Here is a 24,802-nt window from a genome sequence, read left to right as displayed (position 1 = left end):
CGAGCAGAATTTGAGTCTTTCCGGGCAGAATCTCAGTCCTTCAAGAGAGAAATTGGATTCAACAAAGATATTCAAAAAGCAAATAGGAATGTGACAGAGGAAATTGAAGAACTACGAAAAGAACGCAATGATTTGAGAATAAAGCGACAAATCGATGGTGTACCGCGGCTCCTTGATGGGAGGAACAATCTCTTTCTCGATGTCATGGCAAAAGTCTGGGAAAAGCTTGTCGAGCAAGAGTTCAAAGGGGAGACAGGTCAATCAGCAGCACAAGACACCGATACAGCATTGGATGAATATTTTGGAGACGAAACAGAGTCGGAAACCCATACAGTGATGCGCGATTTGAGGCTGGTCGAGCAACTGACAGAGGACGAGGCCGAGAAAATTGGATTCCCCATGAGCTTTTTTGCAAACTTTATGCATCCTTGCCAGGTGAGTAAACCATCCCAAAATGATTCAAACATCAATACATCGCACACAGTAAGTTAGGTAAATTGACACAGTAGTCACTGTATCCAGAGCATCAAACCTTCGCGAACTGGAACAAGCAGTTGGGAATTTGCAGTGCTGTTGGTCCACCGAAAGAAAGACGAGGAGCATCAAAAAAAAGACGCTCGTTTTGCTAAACAGTTGGGCGCGGAACGTCTGCCAGAAAGGTGGCACAATTTGCTCCAAGACACGTCATTTTCTAATCACTGTGCCGAATTGTTCCGCTTTGCATATGGCAGAAGCGTGGACGATGTTGCCGCGGACTTTCTCAAGGATCTGTGATTTGATTGAAAGGCTTAATTGACATTGTCGCTTGCTTCTGTAACGTATATCCTTCCTGAACAAAGGGCGTCCTCTGGTTGCTTGATATAAATATCTATTGAAGTCGCGTAGGATCTCATATCCTCGAGCTTTTTCACAATCCCCTCCGCATTAGATTTTTGGTCCATTTTAAGCACTGGCGTCAAAATTCTCAGCGAGCCTTTAGCCAGAAAGTGAACATCTGGAGTTAATCATATCTGTCGCTCTTTCTCTATCTGTCGAACCCTCTCGTCAACCAAGTTACTAACCACCTTCCTGCTTCACCATGCACCCATGAATACTTGTTTACGTACATACCACCATCACGCGTTGGATTCAATCAAAACATTTACTCATCAGTAACTGGCAGTATAAAGACACGGCTCATCGCTTTCTTCGATATTTTCCCCCGCTATGCTATCCAAGAGTCCAAGACCCTCGGCCGAATATAGGACGTCTCGACAGAAAGAGCTTCTTACTCCATATCGGTACTTTATAGAATATTCATCTGCATCGGCCTCTTTAAGTTCTACTTTCTACATCAGAACGACTATTGTCTATTCTTTCGCTGATTTCTGCGAATTATTCATTGCAACTCTACCCTGCATGGGCATGAAGACATAACGGGACTTGAAAACGAATTGACGAATCCGGAGACGATGGTCGTGGCCGATTTGCACTTTCTGCGTCTCTGTGTATCTCGTCAATAACACGGCGGAGATGAAAATCCACGGATACTTATTCGGGGCTATCTGAAAAAGACTGAGGAAAAATGATAAAGTGAAAATCCTAAAGGGGAATAGAAAATAGTGAGCCTTTTTCGGTGATATTCAGCTAAATAAATATTAACCATTGAAAGCAGGAGCAAACGCCATCGAGAAACTGCAAGAAACAATGACAAAGTTGCAACGATGGCAGCGCTCCACAAAGGAGATGGCCGCTCAATAGATGAAGATCTCTGCCCAGGACCTTGGGAATAAAGCACTGAGGTCTCATTGGAATCGGCATCAGAAAGGACAAGAGCAAACGAGACAATTCGTTTTACAGTTTGCTTAGGGAAAAATTTTGGTCCATGTAGCTAAAAAGCTACAAGAAGACCTTTCCCAAGGACGAAAAGGAAAGGCCAAAGTCGACCACTCATCCACCAAGTGGGTGAAGTTTGTCAGTAGTCTTCGAGAAGCTGATATGCGGCGGGTAGGCCTCAAGGCCGACTGCAAGGATATACTTCAGACCCTAGAGAGGGTGAGTGATATGGCTTCAAGCAGGATTTTTTAAACCATGTTAACAGAGGTGGTGGAAACAAAAGAGAGTGGCTAGCAGGAACGAGGCATGCCACGAAAGTCCTCAAGAATTCGTCCTTCTCCTCCAGAGACGGACGGAGGAGAACTTCAGAGAGCTCAAAAAAGAGAGGACGGATGTGAAGGAAGATACCAAAAGAAGGAGACAGAAACGGATGAGAAAAGCCTCATCCAAAAACACCACGAGTATCGCAACATTGCGATAATGTTTGAGTATGTATATGGGAAGAAGATGGAGGATTGTGCAATGAATTTCAAGGCAGCCCTGTAAAAGAAAAGTTGAAGCTTCTCTCTGATCATTATTTTTAATCCATGCTGGCGTTTGGGTTCTCTCTGGGTCAAAATATGCGCAGTGGGATTTTGGATGACCATCCACGTGTTCTGGGGTTGAACCAATCCAACGGTCCAACCATCTTCTCACAGATAGAAGCCTTTCCAACGGTTCAATTATTCGCTGCAGAGATTTTGTAATAGATGACATCTTGAATTTGAAATTTGAAAGTTATACAAGCCATTGAGCAATTCAGCTGCCGTATTAGTAACAGCTATGGGAATGACAGAAGCTGATAAAGTCCAGGCAGAGCTGTACAAGTCCTCCCACCTCGTACATGGACCCTGAGCCAGGTCCGGGGCCGCTCAATTAGATTTGATAAAGCCAGGAAAAGATGTCCCCCATGAACGTGTTATTTACCATGGTCTTACTCTGTACCCTCCTAAAAAGTGATTACCTCTATATACCCACTTGACCATAACAATCATCATCTAATTATTGCGGCTCTAGTATAGTGTTCTGTCATTAATCGGATTTAATCGGAAAAGTGTTCTGTCCCCATCATGGCCCTCTGACATCCGCCCGGACAATTGTTTCAACCCCATGTGACGGGATAGGAAATACGCTGTCAGGAACGGTTTCGGATGATCGGCTGCAAGCGTAAGCGAAATGGGCCGCGTACCCCTGAGAACGGATGAAACCACCATGTGATGACGAACCTCCCGCTTGCAGTCGCATTAGGTTTACCATGGTGTGGCCGACCGACCTTCAAATCAACCTTCAACATGCTCCCCTCGTGGGCCCTTTTACGCTTCTTCTCTTCTTTCTTCTTCTTCTCTGATACTCTTTACAATCATGGCCGACGAATTGACTAGACCTGACGCTAAGCGGGTGTCATCGAGTGTCGATCCTGCCAGCGTCAAAGCAGTGCTGTCTTCGGTGGGCGAGACCAGTCCCGTGATGCCCGCACCAGCAGAACGTATAGGTGCACCTTCATCAGAACCAAAGTCGCCGACCCCATCGTCACCTTCACACAAGTCGATGAATGCACAGCAGGTGATTCCCACCTCAGTGCCCAGTCGAAAGGGTAACCGGGTGTCTTTAAGCTTTCCCATTCAGCCATCACCTCGATTCGGCCATACCAGGCTCACCCAATCCAGCTCCGTTGCGATCAGTCCATCCACACCACCTGCTGAATCTCCAGAAGAATCTGCCGTGCTCTCGCCTACAGAGTCCGCCAATTTTCTGACTGTCCTTGCTGCCCAGGAGAGGCGGGTACTCGAACTCAAGGAGGAGCTCAGTCGCGCCGAGACTGAGCTTGAGAAATTCAAGAGGCAATGGGCAGTCCACGAAGCTTCCAAGAAGCGTAGCGAGATTCGTCACTTTGAACCCATGCGCTCTCTCTCTGGCTCACCTGGACGACCCAGTCTCGACGGTCAAGACGACCATGGTCGACAGAGCCGAGAGTTGGAACGAAGAAGAGCCATGTTTCAGGCATCTCGTCGTGGCCAAAGAAAGGTCTTTTCACCTTCACGCCATGCAAGGACTCTCTCTTTACTGTCGACGGACCGAAATCCCGCGGCGAATTCTCAACCCGAATCCGAGACGGACGACTTTATGTATCCCCTCAGCGGTCAACGGTCGTCCGAGTACACCGTTAATTCCCAAACGCGTGATCCCACGCGCGATGCGCTGATCAAAACCGGAAAGCAAATGGCGGTGGATTTTCGGGAAGGCTTCTGGACATTTATCGAAGACCTTCGCCAAGCCACGGTTGGCGATGAAGGAGTTAACGGTACCAGTCATCGTGGATCACAACAGCTCGCACCCCCACCGCACTTGGCCAGACGACAGGGGAGTAATGCCAGCTTGCGAAGCCATGGCAAAAGCCCTGTTCGGCAGGCTCGGGATGCTGATCGGTCACGTTCGCGTTCTCGGGCAAGAGCGTCCCACGACGATGGCCACGACACTACTCTTGTTGACGTTGGCGGCGACTTTTGGAAAGACAATGGCGTCTATTTTGACCGCAAAAATTCCACGTCCCCCTTGAAGAACGAGCCCACTACGGTGCCTACGAGTGATCCTGAAGCTGGGAGGAAAACTCCCCCCAAACCAGACGTCGACGACGGCTGGGACAATTGGGACTCGCCATCGCCCGCCCGCAAAAGCCGACGGAGTAGCTTTACCTCGACCTCTGAGCGTGAAACTTCTCCGCCAACAATGGCCAGCAGTCCCAGGACAAGTACGAGGTAAAATTCCCTGCGCCAAGAGGTAAGGAGTGTCGACTGATTTAAAGGCCACGTAGTTCATTTGACCTTGCCAACCGACTATCAAGGCAGCACTCGACGCCGAGAAAGCGAGAAGAAATTCCATGGCCGTCCTTAGTCAGCCTTACGCCAAGTAATCTCACGAAAACAGCGTCTACCCTGATGAGCGAGTGGGAAAAGAGCCTCACACCGCCCATTGAGACTGCGGATGAGTCCCAGGCTCCATTGTCTCGTTCGCCGTCACCAATGAAGGGCCAAAAGATTGATTGAAGCGCTTGCCAGGTCTACTTGCTTTTCACTGTTCAACTAAACATTTCTTTGGACTCTTTTGATGCGGGTTGTCATCTCTTATTGTTTTGGTACTATAGAGCGAGCGGTTTTGTTCTTAGAAGCTCTGTCCTTTTTCCTGGCATACACCCCACATATATCCCTGTTGTAGCAAGATAGATTTTTGAGCCCTTTTTCTATTATTCTCAATTGTCCATCTTGTCAATTGCATGATGAATGTGAGATGTCTCGGCCAAACCCTGGTAGATACGATGATCGCGACTTGCTAAGTTGCGAAATGGTTGACTCCGGTGTAACTGCGGAGCAATCAAGCCACACTTCCACCCCACGAAAAGTCCCACTAGCCACACTAAGAAATGTGTCGCCACACCCCAAATCTTTTACCTTTCTCCACTTTGTCCATCCACCTTTGATTACCCTGCTCTTCCCGAAAATCTCCCGGCGAGTTTATCGCCCAAATTTACGGACGAAACTTTCCGTCAGACTAGACAATTCATCTTGCTCTCCTATTTTGTTGTCGCCGATTCTTCCGGACGACCTGACCGCCTTCAGTCCTATTATTTCTGTTTCTCTGGGACTATTATATACGTTTTCAGATACGATGAGTTTCCCCGGATTTCCAGGACGTGGCATCGGCGGTGGTGCTGGCGCCGGAGGTCAACAGCCTTCGGGCCCGCTGACGCCGGGTGAACAGGAGCAGGTCATGATTAAGACCGTAGGTTATTCCCTATTGTCTCGCTGATTTTGTCCTAGGGTGGTTGGCTTTGATTCTTGGATTTGAATTCGAGGTTATGAACAGTTTCGGTCGAGTTTTCCTCCTGTCTACCCTGTCTTCGCCCTCTTTCAATTGAAACACCGATGACGCTATTGTTACGATTTGCGGTGTGGTATATATATTGTTTGGAGTGAATCAATGATTACACGGAACTGAATCGAGGCTGTAGCTGAAGTCGGGAGCTCGTTTGGATTGAAAAAAAAAAAAACAATATTACAAGGACAGCAGTCTTTAATGGTCTGGAAATGGATATTGGGAGGTTGAAGTTCCGAATAGATGAAAAAATTGTCTATTGTTCAATCGCGTCTAAATTGCATGTTTCAGTGCGCTGGAACACATCTAGTAGCGATGGGTATGAAGGGCAATTGAGTCAGATTGGGACGTTAGAGTCATGAAAGAGGTGGATTTATCCGACTACGTTTAAAAGAGGAAGAGCATTTCGAAAAGGAAGCACTGGCTAGCGACAGGTTTTCTACAAGGATCCAAACGACACCGACTTGATCCGATTCGACAAACCGAATGAGAGACAGCGAGACAGACCAGCAGAAGAATTGAATGATCCGGAAACATTGCCAACCTCACCGGGAAATGAGAATCTATGGCGAACAGGCGCTAACATTTATCCAGATGCAATCTGTAATGGAGAGCTGTCCGGCCAAGGCTGTCATTGCGGGCGGCATGGGATTTGCTCTTGGTGGTGCTTTTGGACTGTTCATGTCCAGTGTATGTTTCACCTCCACTTTAGTGAAAATGGCAGACTGCTGAGGCCCTATATAGATGTCATATGATACGCCTCTCACACCGGCCGGTCAAGCTATTACCAACCTCCCGTTGAGGGAACAACTACGTCGGGGGTTCAAGGATATGGGATCAAGAAGTTTCAGCTCGGCCAAGAACTTTGGTCTTGTCGGCATGATTTTCTCTGGCACGGAATGCTGCATTGAATCGGTGGGTTTGCATCTACATTTTCTGGCAGTCTGATTCTTTACGGATGATTTGCTTGCCACTAGGAGTAATACTGTAATTGCGACACTGACACTTTCTTAGTTCCGCGCAAAGAACGATCTTACCAATGGTATTGCGGCAGGCTGCATTACTGGTGGTGTTTTAGGCGCAAAGGCTGGGCCGCAGGCGGCTGCTGTCGGATGTGCCGGTTTCGCCGCATTTAGCGCTGCCATTGACTACTACATGCGGATGCCTTCTGAGGAATAATGGAAGTTGGTCAAAGCTTGGCTTTTTAAGTCAGTAGCGTACCACAAGCAGGCTGGCATGACATCTCGCATTGACATCGGATTTGAACGGCATCCAATGGATCAGTGTATATACGCTCAGATACACACACGGTGCTCGCCATCCTCATCTTCTCCACTTACAGCATGCATCGGCTGGCGTTAAGGTTTCGGAAATTAGCATAAGGCTGGCATTGACGGATAGGGTTTATTAATTTCGAATTTTGTATTATACGGCAGATTTGTTTACCTACCGCGGTAGGTCAAATATACAATATTAGATTTCTTTGTCATCGAAGATTTCCCCCTAGCAATATTGATTGCTAAACATTTTCATGCTACGTGATGCACGATGATTTTTATTTCGCATTTCATTGTTCGCGCAAATACACGTTTCCCTAGGCTCTCTTTGTCTCATGCAACTCCATTTCTTTGTTGACGATAGGCAGGACACCACGCGAAACCACAGAAAAGACTTGTCTTCCAGAAGCATCTTACTTATTAACATTATCTAACGACTTTAATTTCATCGTCACACCACTACTCAATTGATTTTTAGTTCTTTGTTTCTCTACAAAAGCCCTCATCTCCTATCATACCGCGCAACCTGTTTAATTAATGTCATCCTCCCCTGATCTTGTTCGCTTTTCCTTTCGCAGTGGCAAAACGGTTCTACATTTTTCTATTCAGAATTAATTACTGCCCTGTTGGTTATTCTTTTATTTGGTATTACCCATGCCTGGCATATTTCCTCCGTTTGGGTTTACCAACTTCTTTAATCTCAGAGACGGGCCCACGACGTTCCGCACGACAGACTGGCGCGGCCGAACAAGTGTCGTCACAGACTACAGCAAAATCGCATCCCGGATCATTTCTCAGGCAAAGGCGTCGCTTGGCCCCAGCAAATATTCTAGTCTCTATTTGACACCCGCTGAGAACCTTACATCCACGCGCACGCTCCACCCGGACTATCCATCAACATATCCGCCTGAGCGTCTCGGTGCGCTTCTCCGCTTGTCTCACAACACTGACATCCCAAACCGTCCTTCCGCTCCGCCTCCCTCTTTCAGCCGATCTCACCACTGCCTCGTATCTATCTCGCATGTCTTGCTTCTGAGCCTTGCTTTTTCACTTGTCGTAGTTTTCTTCCTCTTTGTCATTGGGTATTGGGCCGTCATCGCCGAACGCGGCGCAAAGCAATTACAGAAAGTTCAACTTGAACAATATCACCAGGATCGCATACGAGAAGCGCGACTTCTCTGGGAACAGTTTAATCCTCAGCACGGGGGGGCCTCCTACGGAACGAGGAGAGACAAGGATTCGTCTCGTAATAGTGTCGAATACCCGCCTTCGTCTGCGGATCCGCAGCGAGCAGGCAGTGCTGAACAGAGAAACCGGGACGAAGAGAAATTGGATCAAGGTCTACGGCATCGAGCCAGTACAAAAAGAGACTTGAATTCGTGGGGCTCGTGGGAGTCGTGGGAAAAGGTCTTGCAGGCAGATAGAAACAAAAGTCACCGACAGCAACGGGACTGGGGATTTGACGCCTCGCAGAATCCGCAAAATTTGCACAATTCGCAAAAGCACCGAGGCGAGAGAGAAGAGGATCAATCCCAAAACGCACACGACCAAGAAGAAGACGCTTTTCGCAGATTATACCGCAAGTGGATCAAGTCAGGCCGTCCAGCTGTCAAGGGTCTGCAGGGAAATACGAGCGATAGTAATCCAGCCTTTGGAGACTGGGCTGCATCCGCGCAAACGAGAACGCCTCCACAGCCATTTCAACCTCCGGCGTCAGAAATCAGGTCGGGAACAGGATCAGTACCAAGAACGAGCTCGACGTGGGCGACAGTCACGGATATTACGGACGTAACTGACCTCCTTGACGCACAATACCCAGACATTAAGCCGCTCAAGGAAAGCCAAGATCTGAAAAACGCCAAGAACTCGGACACTGACGATCCGGTTGCCTGGAGTAGAAAGATCGGTAGCTGGATTGAGTGATTGATTGATACTTTTTTTAGAGAGTTTGGTTTCCCTTTAGCAACATTCAGCAGCTTCACATCCGAGAGAAGAAGAGGAAGAGGAGATAATAAAGAAAATGGCAAAGAACGATACAGTCTGCCCGGCATGCAACAACGTCCCACCTACGATCCCATCTGTCCGGCCCCGCCCCGAAGGCCGCGCTCGCGTCATCCAGTGCGGACAGTGCAAGGGATGGAGTATCAAGGAACTTCGTCCCTTGGCGGATATTGACCTGTTTAATCTTCCGGATATAAGTGGACGCAAGCCCAGACGGAAGAATGCCGATCTTGATCTGCGCAGAAACACAACTGAGCCAGCGGGTGCTCAGCCACGGACAGGAAAATCTCTTCGAAGGCGGAGTCTTCCTTTGTCTGTTTCGGTCCCGTCGTCTTTGCAAGTTCTTACAAAGACACATACGAGAAGTAGCGCACGACTTCGTACTCGATCTCGACATACTGCGAGACCAGACGACGCTATCAGCAGTGAAGGACCAAGACCTGACCGTGTCGGAGATCAAGGTCCTCCCGAGAATGAAAAAGCAGACGGAAAGGGTGATTTGGATATTGATATCCACGAGCTAGACCAAGAACTACTCGCAGCAGAGTCCAATATAAGCTCGACAAACCAAACGAAAAAGACGCACGAGACAGTGAAGGATAGTCACGACACATATCGTACAACGAATATACCATCCCCGCCCGCAGCAGCAGCGCCAACGAAGCTGTCAATAACGGCGCGCGAAGAGGTATATACCGTCCCGCAACATGCCAAGGCTGTAGGTCCGCTGGACTGGGATATGCGACAGATTGAAAGTCCTCTTGACCTCTCTGTCCCACTTGACCTTCCTCCTAGCTTACAGCACGAAGGTCCTAGTACCTCGCCGCACGATGATCCTCGTGCCGGTCCGCCCGCTCAGAACACCGTGCTCAATCTGAATCCTACACACCACCGCACCCACAAACCTCCACGTCCAGTGCGCAATCTAGGCCATGGTCATGGTCATGGTCGCAATCATCCCGCATTCGACACAGCCGACAGAAAGAAAATCGTCGCGGAGAAAATGACCCCCCTAGAACTCCGCCGCATGAGGCGCCGACGGAGGAACTACATGGGTCGAATGACCAAGACGTATCCTTTGGCCCGTCTTGGGCCCGCCGACGATACTTTCGTTGACCTTGGCCTTGACCGGGACTTTGACTTTGACATTAACCTTGATGGTGATATTGTTTCTCGAAATATTTCTTCTCGGAACTCAGATGTGAAGAGGCTGCCGGTAGGGCCAGTACGACCAACGGGATCGACTGCACCGACGGGACTGGCAGGACCAACGGTTGTTGAAATAGAACCACGCATCCCGCCCCGCGCAGGAATGGCATTTGGTCTGCGCGCCATCCCGCGGCGATGCGTGTTTGATGGGCGCGGCGGCATGTTTGTCTGTCATGACCACAACCACTCTGGCTATCCTCTTTGTTACCGTCGAAGTCACCCGTACTTTGACGACTCTTACGGCGGCCTTACATACCGTGATGATGCCCATTACGGCAATCTGCACGACGACAGCGCTTCAGGCGCGTCTGACCACGGCGCTTGGGGCGGGTCAGTCTCAGAGGAAGGGGACGGTAGAAACATCGCTTCGTGGACAGGCGGGAATAAGAAACGAAAGAAAGTTTCGCTGGGGCTGGGAAAGTTGGCGGGCATGTTACTCGCCATGGACATGGACATTCACGCGGACATTCACGCGGACGTTAATGTATTTGATGGATCTGACGGATCGGATGTATCGACGCTGTCGTTAGTGCACGAGGAGGCTGAAGGGAACGGCAACGACGACGTCGATGATATGACGGACACCGGAGAAAGAAGGAGAGGAATTGGAGGGGGAGGGAGGAGGAGAAGGAGAATGTTTGGCTTGACGACGCCGCCAGTCCGAAGGGTTTTTGTTTAGATTTTTCTAATATTTTGGGTTTTATTTTATTTTTCTATTCTTTTTTTCTATTCCTTTTTTTCTATGCCTTTTTTTGGTGTGTGTGTGTGTTTCTTGGGATTTAGATTTTATTTTATTTTTTTGGCACTTGTGTCTTTCTCTATTGACCCTCACACGCTTTGTCTGAAATTTATGAATGGGATTGATTTAGTTGTATGCGTACTCAATAATATGTAAAAAAAAAAGAAAAGAAACTAAGTAAGGACGAGAAAGGGAAAATAAGATGAGAAAAATACATAAATAAACATATCACTCTTTTGTCTCTACTGTGACAGAATATGGTATAAAACTACTTGGCACAATAGAAGATTACATGCTTCATTAATGTATTTGATTAACTACCTAGGGGCCTGCTGTCCATCAAAGGTATATAATACATGCTACGCCTCATAAAGAGACCCCTATTCCTTCTTGTCGCTATCCGTGTTTGTGGAGTCTGGCTGAGCAGATTCAGACTCGCGTCCGGACTGCTCGACAGACGTGCGCGTGCTTGCATCTGTGCTCTGGGTTGGTTCATCCGTAGACGATTTACGACTCGAGTCCGGGAGAGAAGAAGAAGACGAAGGCGGAGGAGGAGCGAGACTGGAAGAACGGGGAGTAAAGGAGTTTTTTAGCTCCTTTAGCTTGGTGTCTTTGTCTTCAGACGAGGCAGGGGCCGGGGCAGTCGAGGGTTGGGTATTATTGGTAGCTGGACCGGGTGTGGGTGCTTTGGCAGCGGGGTTTGGATTCGGATTCGGATTCGGATTCGGATTTGGATTCTTTGATTGCAAGGGTTTCTTGTCCTGGACAATATTGACAATCATATCGCCAACGTCGCCGGCGCCAGTGATTTTGCTGAGTCTGGACTTGAACAATTCAGCGTCGCGGAGAAGTCTGTTGTACGGGTTAGCCGAGTTGTTAAATGGAAGGGGAAAAGAAAAGGGGAATGAAAAAGGGGGAAAGGATTCAGGGTCAAAACATACCTCTCCTTTCCAGCATCAGTCTTGACAGTCGCTGCACGAAACGCGTTCCCCCATTGCTCTCGGTAACTCGTAAAGACAGGGTCCATAATCATGATGAGCGTTGGTTCAGCGAAATGTCTGCTTAGGACCCGATGCAGAGTCGTCGTCTCCTTGGTCAGGGTCTCCATGTACGAGCTGGCTCCTTCCTGCTGCGTCGTGCCAGGACTATCCCAGTCAGTCTTCTTCATCGCTCCAACGTGACTAGACGAGCGCATGCTCATGATTTCGACAAGTTTATCGTGGATACCAGACTGATGTTCCTGGTATAACCTCTTGACCTTGTCGAATTCCGCCATGAGTGGGCTCGAAGGAGGAGAATGCCGGCGGACAAACTCGCGAATGTACGGAATCAAGGCGATGATGAAGCTTAGTGACTGCGAGGCAAGCGCCAAGTGTTTGGTCGTGATGTTCTTGAGGCCCGCACTCCGCGTTGCCCCCGCGCCGAGAATGAGCTGACAGGATCGCGAATTGAACAGCTTGAGGTATTCTAGCAAGTTTGTCGAGACTTCATGAGTCATGCTGGGAATACCCGCAATGAGATTTTCAAATCGCTCGACACCCTGTAGCACCACAGCAGCAGAGGCAGGAAGGATGAACTTCTGTTCATCAAACGAAGCGCTGCGGACCTTATCTTTGCCATTCTCAGTGGTATTTTCGTTGCTGTTATTCGACGCGGATTGCGTTGGCTCGCTGAGAGCCTCCCATATCCGACCCCCCTTCATCCACGATTCTACATCTCTGGTGCCGCCGTCGAGAACGTTTTGTAGGAGAACGCTTTCGGTGTCGCCAAAATCTTTGGCGTCCCACCGATCAGACTCCATGCTTTGCGCAAGTGTTTGTCGTTCAAATTCGCCCATATTAGCCACGAACTCTTTAATGTGCCCATTGACAGCATTTTTGAGCGCTGTTCCACCTCGGCCTGATACCGATTCGCATTCGTCAGCGAATAGGCGATTGATATGAAAGTACCGTAGAAAATGTTGGAGTGGAAGATGTATCGACTGGTCGGCGCGGACTTTGAGGACTTTTGTAATCTGCGTCTGAGCAATATCCACCGCTTGGCCGAGCAGACTCGACATGTCCAGCGCTTGATTGATTTCATCCTGGGCATTCTCAAACGCGACACTGTCAATTGTGGTCCCATTGAAATAGCCATTGATTGATGAAACGTCGTGGCCACGGAGCGGCGACATCACTGGGCTCGGTCCTTCTGGAACTTTTATACTGCTTGTTACATCCAAAAGAACTTTAATCTGGACACCTAGCCTTCTCAAGCCTTCACCCACGCCAGAGTATATCTTTGTCAAGAGTTCTTCTGCTGATTCGGGATCTAAAGCGCGAAGATTACGTGCCAAGATTGAGGATTTTTCTTGTTGGGTTAAATGCCGGCCACTGTGTGTCGAGACGGACACCATCGATTCGTTATCGTCGTCTGTTGAACTTGGAAGATGCTGACGAATGAGATTCTTCATCTCTCGTAAAACGCAGTCTCGATATGCTGCTGTCGCAGCAGAAGAGTGCCGAGCTCGACTCAGTCCATGAAGTGTAGACAAAAGTTCGGATCGTACTGAATCGTCCAGTTTCAGATAGCTTGGAAGAGCCGGTCTTTTTCGGGCATGGTCTGCACGATAACGTGGAGACAACGATGCCCACCGTTCAAGTGTTTCCGAGCTGGGAACGCTTTGGATATGTCGGCGGAGATCTCCTAGCAGAGCTTCTAAAAATCGCGACTCAAATCCCTTTCCAATGCGGTTGCGCAGAAATCTGAGTTCCTCTTGAGCACCGCTGAGCGCCTTGACACCACGCAAATCAAAAGGCTTCATAGGAGGATCTGACGATTGGTCCTCGTCCGCGCTGACACGCTGTTGGCCTTGACCAGCAATTAGTCGCTCTATACCCTCAACCGCGTCTATGGCTTTCTCAATCTCTCCTCGATCAACCATTCCGTCACACTCTGCAATATTCTCTACAACGTCTTTGAGTTGTCCGATGGCCAAGGCCAGCTTATGGACATTGTTTCTTCGTCTCCGCAAACTGAGGACATTCAGGCCACCCACGGCCATGTCCTCGTCCAACTTCTCTAGCTCTTCTCGTAGTGCCTTTATCTTTGCCACGGATTCCTGCGCTTCCGAGTGTAGTTCTCGAAGTGAGCCCAGAGCGGCAAAAAAGGATGTTGACGCATTGGAAATGGACGATATCAAATGTACCTCGACAGTATCCAAGTACCATGATAACTTCTCCTGCAGGATAGCATTTGTGGCAAGCGCTTTGCGACCGGTTGGCGCTGGCGGCAGAGCGAACCCATTTGCGCCCTTGGTTTCATCGGTGGGGGTACTAGGGCTTTCTCGAACGACGTCTGACCTCTCACTAACAATATCAAAAGTTCTGGGATTCTCGAGATGGAAATCCTCTTCAAAATACACCTTGGGTACGGTCGATAGGGGTGAGATGCCGTGCCCCGCGCGTCTGATGCTTCCACTACTCGAGGGTCGTCTCGATTGTGGTGATAAAAGCGGCGAGACCGTCAGAGATGCGGTGGACGCCTTGCGCGAGAAGCTCGAAGCATCGTATTGTTGCGATTGCCTCCGTAGGTTACGCTCAAGTAATTCCGAAAAGTCTTCCGTCGAGTCTTTTTCCCGTCGATAAAACTGGACGCCACCGCCTTCTTCCGAATTTGCTTTCGCCTGTTGGAAGCTCTCGTAAAGCGTACCAATCTGAGTCAGGTAGGGTCGAAACGCCGCCGGCTCAACATGGGGTATATTCGTGAGGGTCACCGGAGGAATGTCTTTTGTTGAGGGTGGTCGCTGAGCGCTCGCTGCGGTGCCTGTCGTGTGTGGCAGGAGGCCAGTTCGGACGATTGGGGGTTGTAAGAGGGCCGAGATGGCATTTTGATCCGCTTCGCCCGCTTGTCGTGTGTGATGCTTGGAGGAAGTGTCTAAAATTCCACCAATGGAACTGACAGAGCTCGCGGTCGAGCCTCGTCGAAGCTGTAATCGAGAGCTGAAGCTCGGCCGCGGTGGAGATTCAATGTGTAATGAAAGTGTGGATTCGGTGGGAGAGAGAATGGGCGAACCGTAACCGTCGCCATCTGGCGATCGATGAGCTCCTGAATATGACGACATCACCTCAAGCTATGGTGGACAAATAGCCCAGAGGCAACATGAACGGCCGCTGCAAGGTGTGCGAAACTGTATGTCATTGCAGACAAGCTGCACGGGAGGCCTGATTGGATGTGCAGTGTCGACCGCAGAGCGATGCGAGACCTGACACTGAAATCTATGTATTAGTCACTCATATCGAGCACGTCCCCAGAGCTCAAATGGGAATATCAATCTGATTGATGCTGAATATTTGTTGCCTTCCTCTGGCCTTCTGTCTCTCCTTTCCCCCTGGCCACGTTATCGCCCTGAGCTGACAGTAATCTGTCGCTATTTTAACCATCCGCGGACCGTCATAACATCCGGGGTTGATTTATAAGATCTTAGTCATCAATCACTTGCAGGGTTCGAAGAAGTCGTCATTTGGAAATTGCAACAATATCTCATTCATATTGATGGATTTGGAGAGAATAATTCGATGAAGAGAACAGGATATACACATGTTAAGGCCGAATGTGATAGCATTACTGTTCTTTTCATATGATCATCCATCTTCCTTTGTTTACTTCCTGCATCCCTATGACGCTAACCACTCACAAAACTCTTATTAGCAACGTTTGGCAAAAGATTTAACAAAGAATGGGTGCTTGAAAAGAGTATAGAAGAAATTAGGGTGAAAGAGACCCGTGCAAGCAGACAAAATATTGGGGCAACCTCTCATCCTTATCAAAATTGTGGTGGTCCTACTTGCATAACGGAGCGGAGTGGAGATGAGGTATTTAGTCAATTCTTCAGCAAATAACGCCGTCGAGTGAGGAGAAGGATTCATATACGTAATTAAGAAGAACTCTATCTGGGGACCATTTGATAAGAGATGTGTCGAAAGGAAGAAATGTCCGAATATAGATTCTGTGCCTTGGAGGTTGCGGGTTAACTTATGGTTCCAGGGACAAAGGATGTTGACGAGGTGAAATTGACCAGTGACGAGGCCCCAACTCTCCTCGTGTCCCCTGCTCGGATGCAAACAGAGCAAACACTGGACCCTGAGTTTCCCTCCACTTCAACCTCAATTTGATCAATTCCCCAACTCTACCACACCCACATGGCTGCATACCGAGCGCTGACAGGCTGCTTCAGCCGGCTTCATCCCAGAATGAATAGAATAGCGCTGGTGGGACCCTTCTCCCACGGGTACCGAACATGTCTACACATGCGTAACAACCCCTCCCATGTGCTTCAACTCATAGGTCCGCGTTGACCTTTTGCTTGCTCTAGCTGCGAGATGGACACCCAAAATGTCGGCTCTATTCTGCACTTTGACACTCATTTACCAAAGGCGTAGCTAGTTATTTCTGAATGATAGATATATCACTGCTTTACCCCGCTGTCTAAGATGGCCGTCGTCTTTCACTCCTTTCAACACAGGTGCAGGCGGAAAAATGGCACTCCTTGCATCAATGCAGATGCTTCATGAGCCTCAAACTCAGATCCTACTTTGTTCGATTATTCTGGTCCTTTTCATTGTGACTATCTTTGCTCATGCCTTTCTCGGATCCCAAAAGCTTTTGTCATTCCTTCCCGAATCCCTCCAAAACTATGCCCGCTTTTGCTATGGCTGCTTCATCAAGCCACACGAGGGCAGAGGCACCCGAGATCAAAAGGTCGCTCTGGAGAGCTTTTACAAAGCTCAGGCGTCTGTTTATGATAATACCAGAACTCGGCTCTTGCGTGGTCGGGAGGACATGCTAGGCTTGGTCGCCGCCCAGATTCGCCATCGCGTCAAGCAGGGTATTGTGCCTCAGAAACCCATTTGGGTTGATGTATGTCTGCCGAAGCCTTGAGAGTGACGCGAAAAAGAATAACTGATTGGGGGCGGTTAGATGGGCGGTGGTACAGGATACAATGTTGAGCAGATGCAGCGATTTGTCGATGTTCCCAACTTCTTCGACCGGGTTTTCATTATTGATCTCTCGCCATCTCTCCTCGCTGTCGCTGCCGATCGGTTCAAGAGACTGGGCTGGAAAAATGTCCACGTCATTTGCCAAGATGCCAGACATTTCCGTCTCGAAGATCATTACCAGAGTCCGCTCAGAGCGGAGCGGTATGGAGAGCAAGCCCGCAACCGCCCAGATTTGATCACCATGTCTTATTCTCTGTCGATGATTCCCGACTTCTATTCCGTCGTGGATTCGCTGGCAAATACTCTCTCTGAGAATGGAGTCATTGGTGTTGCAGACTTTTACGTCCAAAGTGAGATTGATTATCACAGCCGGAACTATATCGGTGGAGAGATCAACCGGCATTGCATGTGGATCTCGCGCGTTTTCTGGCGGACTTGGTTTGAGGTTGACCGCGTCAGCCTTGAGGCTGCTCGAAGAGTATGTCATAGAACCCTTTTATGGAAGTACAGCACTGATTGAATACCCGGTTAGGATTATTTGGAATACCGCTTCGGGACCATTCTCAGCTTCAATGCCCGGAACCGAATGCTCGGCCTGCGCATTCCTTACTATGTTTGGATCGGATGCTCACGAGATACGGGTGTATCCCAGGCCAAACTCAGGCAGCTTGACGCCGCGGCAACCGAGTCTCCCTTTATCTCGGCGCTCGATCGCCATGGCAAGTCAATGCAGGAAACTAAAGAAACACGCGAACAGGGAGTTCGGTCAAAAGCCTACGATTCAGCCGTAGTCAACTTGGCTTCAAGCCTCCCTCTTCCATCAAGCTGGTACCAACAGCACCACTGGCGCATTCATTTTGATGAGCACCTGCAAAAGCATCGTCAGTTTGGCAACGAATACATCTATGCATTCACCTGGGAAGACGCGCATGAAGACTTGAAGATCCTGGATATCCAAAAGGAAGATGTTATTCTGGCCATCACAAGCGCGGGAGATAATGCTCTCACGTACGCGCTGAAGCAACCGAAACGCATTCATTGTGTTGACCTGAAGTGAGTTTCGCTATTGCCCTATATGTTCCTCATTTACTGACCAATTTAAGCCCCAATCAGAACCACCTTCTCGAACTTAAGCTTGCTGCCTTCACTGCGCTCGGACATGGCGATATCTGGAAACTGTTCGGCGATGGCAAGCATGACTCTTTCCGTGAGATTCTCATCACCAAGCTTTCGCCCCATCTTTCCTCGCTCTCCTTCCAGTACTGGCTGCAATATGGCCCTGAGACTTTTGCCAACCATGGTCTTTACTTTACTGGCGGTTCTCGTCATGCATTGAATCTAGTTCAGTGGCTTTTTTCAGTGCTGGGTTTGAAGAAGGAAATTGAACGACTCTGTTCCGCAAAGACCATGGACGAACAGCTGACCATCTGGCGACGCAGCGTGCGTCGGGTGCTCCTGAACCGGCTGCTGAGCTGGGCAATTGTGAGTAATAAGACATGGTTGTGGAAAGCTTTGGGTGTTCCAGAGGCGCAACGACAAATGATTGAGCAAGATTTTGCTCGTCAATCTGGTGATGCGCCCCCTCTTACCTCTCCCGTTAAGGGTATGGAGCGTTCAGAAAATGCCGAAACATACCGTGAAGCTGCTGCGGCCAGAGCGGCTGTTGTTGGTCCTCGTAACTCGGGCCGCGCCATCTGGAACTATGCACTCAACACACTCGATCCAGTGGTTGAAAATACATTGATTTCAGATGAAAACCACTACTACTTGCTGACCCTGCTCGGCCGATACACAAAGCGTTGCCACCCGCCTTATCTTGATGCGCGGGCCCATGCCAAACTTTCAAGACCTGGCGCCTTGGACGGCATGCGCATTCACACGGACGAGGTCCGCGAGGTCTTGGCTCGGATGCAGCCAGGAACGCTAACAATTGCTGTCGTTATGGACAGCATGGACTGGTTCGAGCCCGGCAGTGCTGAGCTGGATGAGCAGGTTCAACTCATCCGTCAGGCCCTTCGTGTAGGTGGCCGGTTGATGCTGCGGAGCGCCGGTACGCATCCGTGGTATATTTCTGCATTTGAGAAACATGGATTCCAGGCCACCCGGGTAGCGGTGCGCAATCCAGGCACTTGCATTGATCGGTAAGTTTCAGGACTCCAGACCAGACAAATTGCTGCCAGTATGCCGCAGACTGACACAGACTTAGTGTAAACATGTACGCAAGTACTTGGATCTGTACCAAGCTCAGTAATGCCGGTGATGATGTTGTCAGTCGCATGGAGCCTTTGAATATTGGAAAGCCGATGCAAGTCATTTGAAGACGATGAAATTCCGGTGTCATAGTTCGAACGTTGCAAAGTGGAGAGAAAGTCTGTGGTGGAATAGCTTTTTCTTTATTCAACGATACCACTTGTCAGAGGCAAATGTATTCATGTCTGTAGAAGTATTGTAAGTTTTTTAAGCGCATTTGAAAGCATTTTTGAGTATGAATGTGGTTTTAAAATGAACTTTCGAAAATTCAAAATATTTAAAACAAATTTCCGAGATTGCTTGAGTTAAAAATACATCCAAAGAATTCATATGATTGAACAGAGCACTCCTGACAATGGTCTCTATTTTTTTCTTTTCTTGGCCAAAAGCAAATGCAAGCTCAGGAAAAAAAAAGGTCAATTGGTAAACAAAGAAGGTTGAGACGGGGAGACGCTTGGATGACAAGATGTACGCACGTCCTGCGTAGATTAGATATCAATTTAACGCGTCGCGTTGGCTGAGACGGGAAGCGCGTCGTTGGCGCGTCGACGGCATTTTCTCTGGGTCGTGGGTCTTTAGGGGAAACAACGCCAAAATAGCCGTCAACCTCACACTTTACCCTCCTCCGCTTTCTCTCCGCCTTGTTCTTCTTCAAAAATTGCATCTACAACACTTTTCTCGCAGTTCTTGACTTCCTCGCCGCCCGAATTTTTGACGGAATACCTGAAAGAGAAAAGCGCAACTGCTCAAGCACTTTCTTCATCAGCCTGTTCTCGGTGACCTCTGTTACCTCCGTCAACTGTTGACGCAAAGCTCTGTAAAATCTCAAAACTCACCGCCACGCCGATTTGCAGATACGCCATTTACCATGGATAGGCGGTCGGTCTATTCGCTCAGCGTCTTGGTACCCGATCAAGACGGCAACGAGGATTCGCGCAGCTTTATCCTGTCCCAATTGAGAGAATTTGTGCTTGAATTTAGACTCGACAATGCTTTCATCTACAGGTGAGGACAATCCAATTACTCTCCTGTCATGGAAAGCAATGACTAACACCTTTGCAGAGACCAGATTCGCGAAAATGTTCTCATTAAACAATACTACTGTGACATTGATGTTGCGCATCTCATCTCCTACAATGAAGAGCTGGCGCATCGATTGACGTCTGAGCCGGCTGAAATTATTCCTCTCGTAAGCTTTGAGTACAGTTTTGAGCTATTGTGTTTCTGTATGGCTGACGTCTTCTTTCCGGTCCCATAGTTTGAAGCAGCTCTTAAGCAGTGCACGCAGCGCATCGTGTTCCCCGCTCAACCAGAAATCCATCTACCAGAGCACCAACTTCTCCTCCACTCTAGCGCCTCGCAAATCTCTATTCGTGATCTCAATGCTACAAACATCTCCCAGCTCGTTCGCATTCCCGGCATCGTGATTGGTGCCTCTACGCTCACATCCAAAGCGACAGCGCTGCACATTCAATGCCGCAACTGCCAACACACGGAAAATCTGCCGGTTACTGGCGGCTTTTCTGGCATATCTTTGCCTCGAATCTGCTCTCGCCCCCGCCAGGAGGGAGAGTTTGCAGAGAGATGCCCTTTGGATCCTTACTTTATCGTACACGAAAAGTCTCAATTCATTGACCAGCAAATTCTCAAGCTGCAAGAGGCGCCCGACCAAGTCCCCGTCGGAGAACTTCCGCGCCACATTCTCATCTCCGCCGATCGATACCTCACAAACCGTGTCGTGCCGGGATCACGGTGCACTGTCATGGGTGTCTTCTCTATCTACCAGTCCAAGGGTGCCAAAGGATCCGCCAATTCCGCTGTCGCTATTCGCAACCCGTATATCCGCGCTGTCGGAATTCACAGCGATGTCGACCACACAGCCAAGGGCAACGCCATTTTCACCGAAGAAGAAGAGCAAGAATTCCTTGAAATGAGCCGTCGACCTGACCTGTACGAGGTCTTTGCAAACTGCATTGCTCCGGCCATTTACGGCAACCAGGACATTAAAAAGGCTATTGCCTGCTTGCTTATGGGAGGATCCAAGAAGATTCTCCCAGATGGAATGAAACTGCGTGGCGATATCAACGTGCTTTTGTTGGGTGACCCTGGTACCGCCAAGTCGCAGCTCCTAAAGTTTGTTGAAAAGGTTGCACCTATTGCCATTTACACCTCGGGTAAAGGTTCTTCAGCGGCCGGTCTTACTGCGTCCGTCCAGCGTGACCAGTCAACGCGTGAATTCTACCTGGAGGGAGGTGCTATGGTCCTTGCCGACGGTGGTGTCGTGTGTATTGATGAATTTGACAAGATGCGCGACGAAGACCGAGTCGCCATCCACGAAGCCATGGAACAGCAAACCATCTCCGTCGCCAAAGCCGGTCTTACCACCATTCTCAATGCCCGCACGTCTGTTCTCGCAGCAGCTAACCCTATTTTTGGCCGGTACGACGATCTCAAATCTCCCGGCGAGAATATCGATTTCCAAACCACCATCTTATCTCGTTTCGACATGATTTTCATCGTCCGTGATGACCATGAACGAGGCCGAGATGAGCGTATCGCCCGACACGTCATGGGCATCCACATGGGCGGACGAGGCGTCGAAGAACAAATCGATGCTGAGATTCCTGTGGAGAAAATGAAGCGCTACATTAGCTATTGTAAACAGTATGTTCTCTCCTTTTCTCCTTTAATACTCCTTGTTATCTTCTCTTTCCCCATTCTTAGTGCTCTGCTCCTTGAAACCCTCAATGATCCTCCCCGCTGACCGTCTTGATTCTTTATAGAAAATGCGCTCCCCGCCTCTCCCCCGAAGCTGCAGAACGGCTCTCGTCCCACTTTGTCACGATCCGCCGGCAAGTGCACCGTGCGGAAGTTGCAGCCAACGCACGCTCCTCTATTCCCATTACCATCCGTCAACTCGAAGCCATTGTCCGTATCACCGAGTCTCTGGCCAAACTTACTCTCTCGCCCATCGCCACCGAAGCCCACGTTGACGAAGCTATTCGTCTCTTCCTCGCCAGTACGATGGACGCCGTCACCCAGGGCGCCGACCAAGGCTCCACGGAACTCATGGAGGAAGTCGGCAAGGTGGAAGAAGAGCTCCGAAGACGCTTGCCCATTGGCTGGAGTACGAGTCTGGCTACGCTCCGCAGAGAGTTTGTTGATGGAAGAGGCTACTCGGAACAAGCTCTCAATAGGGCATTGGTTGTCTTGCAGAGACGCGAGACGGTCCAGATAAGGTCTGGTGGTGCACAGGTTTATCGGAGCGGTGTTTAACTTTATTCTTTTCATTACTTCCCCCTTCATCTTGTCCTGTTTTCTTTATTGATCCACTCATCGATTGAGTGTTAGAAGCTATAGCTTCTTTGTCTTTACATTTCCCCCTTTATATCATTATTTTACGTTCGGCATGCATAGGAGGGTGGGCGGGTCCAGGTCGAGGAGTTATTGGGGTAATTCGCAGCATGATGTTATGATCTGCAAGGAGCTGTACTTTTGCTTCTTCAACTTCTTTTTTTTTTGTTGTTCTCTTTGACTTTTATACTACAGGCGTTGCGTCATTGCACTTGTGTCTCATGATGGGATTGTTCATCTCACACTTCTGTACTACACACAAATCTGCACAATTGATATCCACATACAGAATACCAGAAACCAAATCAATCAATAATACCATCCATTTGTTTTTACATTATTGAACTGCGACTTGCTGAGCACTCTTTGCTTCAAAACAAGCAGAGTGCCCCATCCAATACCCTAATACTCAACAACTTGGGCCTACCTTTTCTTCCTCTTCCTCTTCTTTCCCCTTCCTCCTCTCCTTCACCTGCTGCCCCTCTACTCCACATACTGCTACCCAATCTTCACTCATCACCCATCATTCATCACTCATCACTCTCCGCTTTGCCATCCCACTCCTTTGCAAACACAATCGGCTCAACAGTTACATTCCCATCGCGATCCGCCGTGAGTACATTATTCTTGGGCACCAGCGTCCACTCCTCGCGCTTATACGTACTCGGCTCACTGGCCACAATCACATGGGGCCCGTGATCCCTCGGCCTGCACGTCGCGCACTCGTTCTCATGCTGTCCGTCCGGATCACCCGGGTATTTGCGATTCAGCGTGACCCCTGCCGTGGTCGAGTAGTACAACGAGGGCGGCTGTTCGGACTTGTGGTTCCGGAAACGGCACGCGACGAGCTTACACCCGTCTGTGGTCGCGAGATTGAGCCCGTTCGCTTTGATGAGTTGTTGTTGTCCACCTGGGAAAGGTAAAGGCACGCCGGGTACAGGGAAAAATGAGCCAGGGCCGCCACCGACTCCGCCGACTCCGCCGATTCCAGCGCCCGCAGCGTTATATCCTGCAGCGTATCCGGCTGCGTATCCTGATCCAGGGACCGATCCATTTGGCACCCCATTTCCTCCAGGAGACGTATGAGCATGTCCAGCCCCATTTCCATCAGCAAGAGTCGTAGCAGCCGTCTGCGCAGCCAAGACCGACTCTGCGACGGCAGGCCCAAACTGTTTCTGCTGGAGTGCCAGGACCAGCATGATTGCTTTCTGCAAGGCATCCTTCATCTTAGCCAGGGGGTACTGGCGTTCCCAGGCCGCTTTGCCCTGGCCATCTGTGAGAAAAGTCATGTACAAGGCAGCAAGATGTTCCGAGTCCGTGGATCCTTTAATGTTGGCGAAGCAATCGGCTTCGATAAACGTGCAGAGCTCGCGGCGGATGAGGGTAAAGTTTTCGACAGTGCCGTTGTGCATGAATGCGTGGCGGCCGAAGATGAAAGGGTGGTTGTTGACGGGGGAGACGACGCCGCCGCTGGCGGCGCGGATGTGTGCGAAACAGGCCTTGGTGGACGTGTTTGCGGCGAGAGAGCGGAAGTTGAAGTCGTTGAGCGGGGTGGAGATGGTCTTGTACACGGCGGGGCGCAGGCCTTTGCATTCGTCAAAGGCCTGCCGCGCGTTCGTGTACCATGCCATGCCCATCCCGTCCATGTTGTAGAGCGCGTTGCGGATCTTGATTTCCTGCTTGGTCGTGCTGGCGCCGGGCTCATGGGATAAAAGGCCCGGGAAGTAGTGCTCGTTGACCTGCTTGGTCAGGCTGTGCTGGGGGTGGATGAGCACGTCTTCGAGGATGCATGGTTCGGTGTCTGAGGCGTGACGTTAGTGGATTGGGGATGACAATGAGAGGAGAAATAGTTGGAGTACAGGTAAATTAGGGCGAGTGAAGGTTAGAGGTTTTGGGGGTTGGGGTGTGTGATTAGATATCTTGTTAAAATAAATTGAAAGTTGCGTTGAATTGTGTGCGAATGAAGGAGGAAGTGCAATATAAGGAAAGAAATACCTGAGACGTAGGCAAACCAGCGACACATTTTGAATCGGGGGAAATTTGTTCGTGTTTGTGACTGTGGATATTGATAATGGCAGTGACGGCGGACAAAATAATAATAAATAAATTGAAACAGTGTTTGGTAAATAGACAAGTACGCCGAATATAAATAAGGACGTGGAATACAAGACAAACTGAAAGCAAGAACAATTAAATAAACAAGCGCAATGGATACTGGTTCAGCTGAGGGGTAAGTGCATGACGATGCAAATGGAAGGACAATCAACAAG

At 49.3% G+C, this 24,802-nt stretch overlaps 9 protein-coding genes across 9 annotated transcripts in view; 7 read left to right on the top strand and 2 right to left on the bottom strand.

The window, feature by feature from the left end:
* L228DRAFT_24645 (hypothetical protein) overlaps window positions 1–990 on the top strand; it is a 1,191-nt gene extending 201 nt beyond the window's left edge. Inside the window, exons 2-3 of the mRNA XM_018332419.1 lie at window positions 16–435; window positions 523–990. Coding sequence (XP_018185778.1) covers window positions 205–435; window positions 523–774 — 483 coding nt within the window. The 5' untranslated portion in view covers window positions 16–204 and the 3' untranslated portion in view covers window positions 775–990. The remainder of the gene's footprint in view (window positions 1–15; window positions 436–522) is intronic.
* Window positions 991–3,108: 2,118 nt separating this feature from the next.
* On the top strand, window positions 3,109–4,790 carry L228DRAFT_249902 (hypothetical protein). Its single transcript, XM_018333192.1, has one exon. It carries the CDS (start codon window positions 3,217–3,219, stop codon window positions 4,612–4,614), a length of 1,398 nt encoding a protein of 465 aa, XP_018185777.1. The 5' UTR covers window positions 3,109–3,216; the 3' UTR covers window positions 4,615–4,790.
* A 1,540-nt stretch (window positions 4,791–6,330) lies between these two features.
* Window positions 6,331–6,903, top strand: L228DRAFT_240767 (mitochondrial import inner membrane translocase, subunit Tim17/22; the record flags this gene model as incomplete). The annotated part of the gene is made up of 3 exons (XM_018331276.1): window positions 6,331–6,414; window positions 6,469–6,639; window positions 6,739–6,903. 3 exons carry the CDS (start codon window positions 6,331–6,333, stop codon window positions 6,901–6,903), a joined length of 420 nt encoding a protein of 139 aa, XP_018185776.1.
* Window positions 6,904–7,655: 752 nt separating this feature from the next.
* L228DRAFT_270311 (hypothetical protein) lies at window positions 7,656–8,924 on the top strand (the record flags this gene model as incomplete). The annotated part of the gene is made up of 1 exon (XM_018335396.1): window positions 7,656–8,924. One exon carries the CDS (start codon window positions 7,656–7,658, stop codon window positions 8,922–8,924), a length of 1,269 nt encoding a protein of 422 aa, XP_018185775.1.
* Window positions 8,870–11,256, top strand: L228DRAFT_249898 (hypothetical protein). Its single transcript, XM_018333191.1, has one exon. The coding sequence runs from the start codon at window positions 9,022–9,024 to the stop codon at window positions 10,888–10,890; it is 1,869 nt and encodes a 622-aa protein (XP_018185774.1). The 5' UTR covers window positions 8,870–9,021; the 3' UTR covers window positions 10,891–11,256.
* L228DRAFT_232782 (Vps54-domain-containing protein) lies at window positions 11,245–15,303 on the bottom strand. Its single transcript, XM_018330606.1, has 2 exons — window positions 11,892–15,303; window positions 11,245–11,802 (listed from the first exon to the last, which is right to left on the bottom strand). The coding sequence occupies exons 1-2, from the start codon at window positions 15,050–15,052 to the stop codon at window positions 11,331–11,333; spliced, it is 3,633 nt and encodes a 1,210-aa protein (XP_018185773.1). The 5' UTR covers window positions 15,053–15,303; the 3' UTR covers window positions 11,245–11,330.
* A 1,164-nt stretch (window positions 15,304–16,467) lies between these two features.
* On the top strand, window positions 16,468–19,349 carry L228DRAFT_256727 (betaine lipid synthase; the record flags this gene model as incomplete). The annotated part of the gene is made up of 5 exons (XM_018333938.1): window positions 16,468–16,848; window positions 16,909–17,406; window positions 17,461–17,981; window positions 18,032–19,069; window positions 19,135–19,349. The coding sequence occupies 5 exons, from the start codon at window positions 16,468–16,470 to the stop codon at window positions 19,244–19,246; spliced, it is 2,550 nt and encodes an 849-aa protein (XP_018185772.1). The 3' UTR covers window positions 19,247–19,349.
* A 604-nt stretch (window positions 19,350–19,953) lies between these two features.
* L228DRAFT_284947 (DNA replication licensing factor mcm5) lies at window positions 19,954–22,815 on the top strand. The gene is made up of 4 exons (XM_018336282.1): window positions 19,954–20,183; window positions 20,241–20,367; window positions 20,437–21,842; window positions 21,962–22,815. The coding sequence occupies exons 1-4, from the start codon at window positions 20,047–20,049 to the stop codon at window positions 22,452–22,454; spliced, it is 2,163 nt and encodes a 720-aa protein (XP_018185771.1). The 5' UTR covers window positions 19,954–20,046; the 3' UTR covers window positions 22,455–22,815.
* Window positions 22,816–23,062: 247 nt separating this feature from the next.
* Window positions 23,063–24,555, bottom strand: L228DRAFT_253973 (N-terminal nucleophile aminohydrolase; the record flags this gene model as incomplete). Its single annotated transcript, XM_018333793.1, has 3 exons — window positions 23,063–23,380; window positions 23,678–24,333; window positions 24,528–24,555. 3 exons carry the CDS (start codon window positions 24,553–24,555, stop codon window positions 23,063–23,065), a joined length of 1,002 nt encoding a protein of 333 aa, XP_018185770.1.
* Window positions 24,556–24,802: the final 247 nt, after the last annotated feature.

This window comes from Xylona heveae (assembly GCF_001619985.1).
Source record: "Xylona heveae TC161 unplaced genomic scaffold L228scaffold_10, whole genome shotgun sequence".
Lineage (NCBI taxonomy): Eukaryota > Fungi > Ascomycota > Xylonomycetes > Xylonales > Xylonaceae > Xylona > Xylona heveae.
The sequence above is the reverse complement of the archived record's forward strand: the minus strand, read 5'-3'. Positions and strand labels throughout refer to the sequence as shown.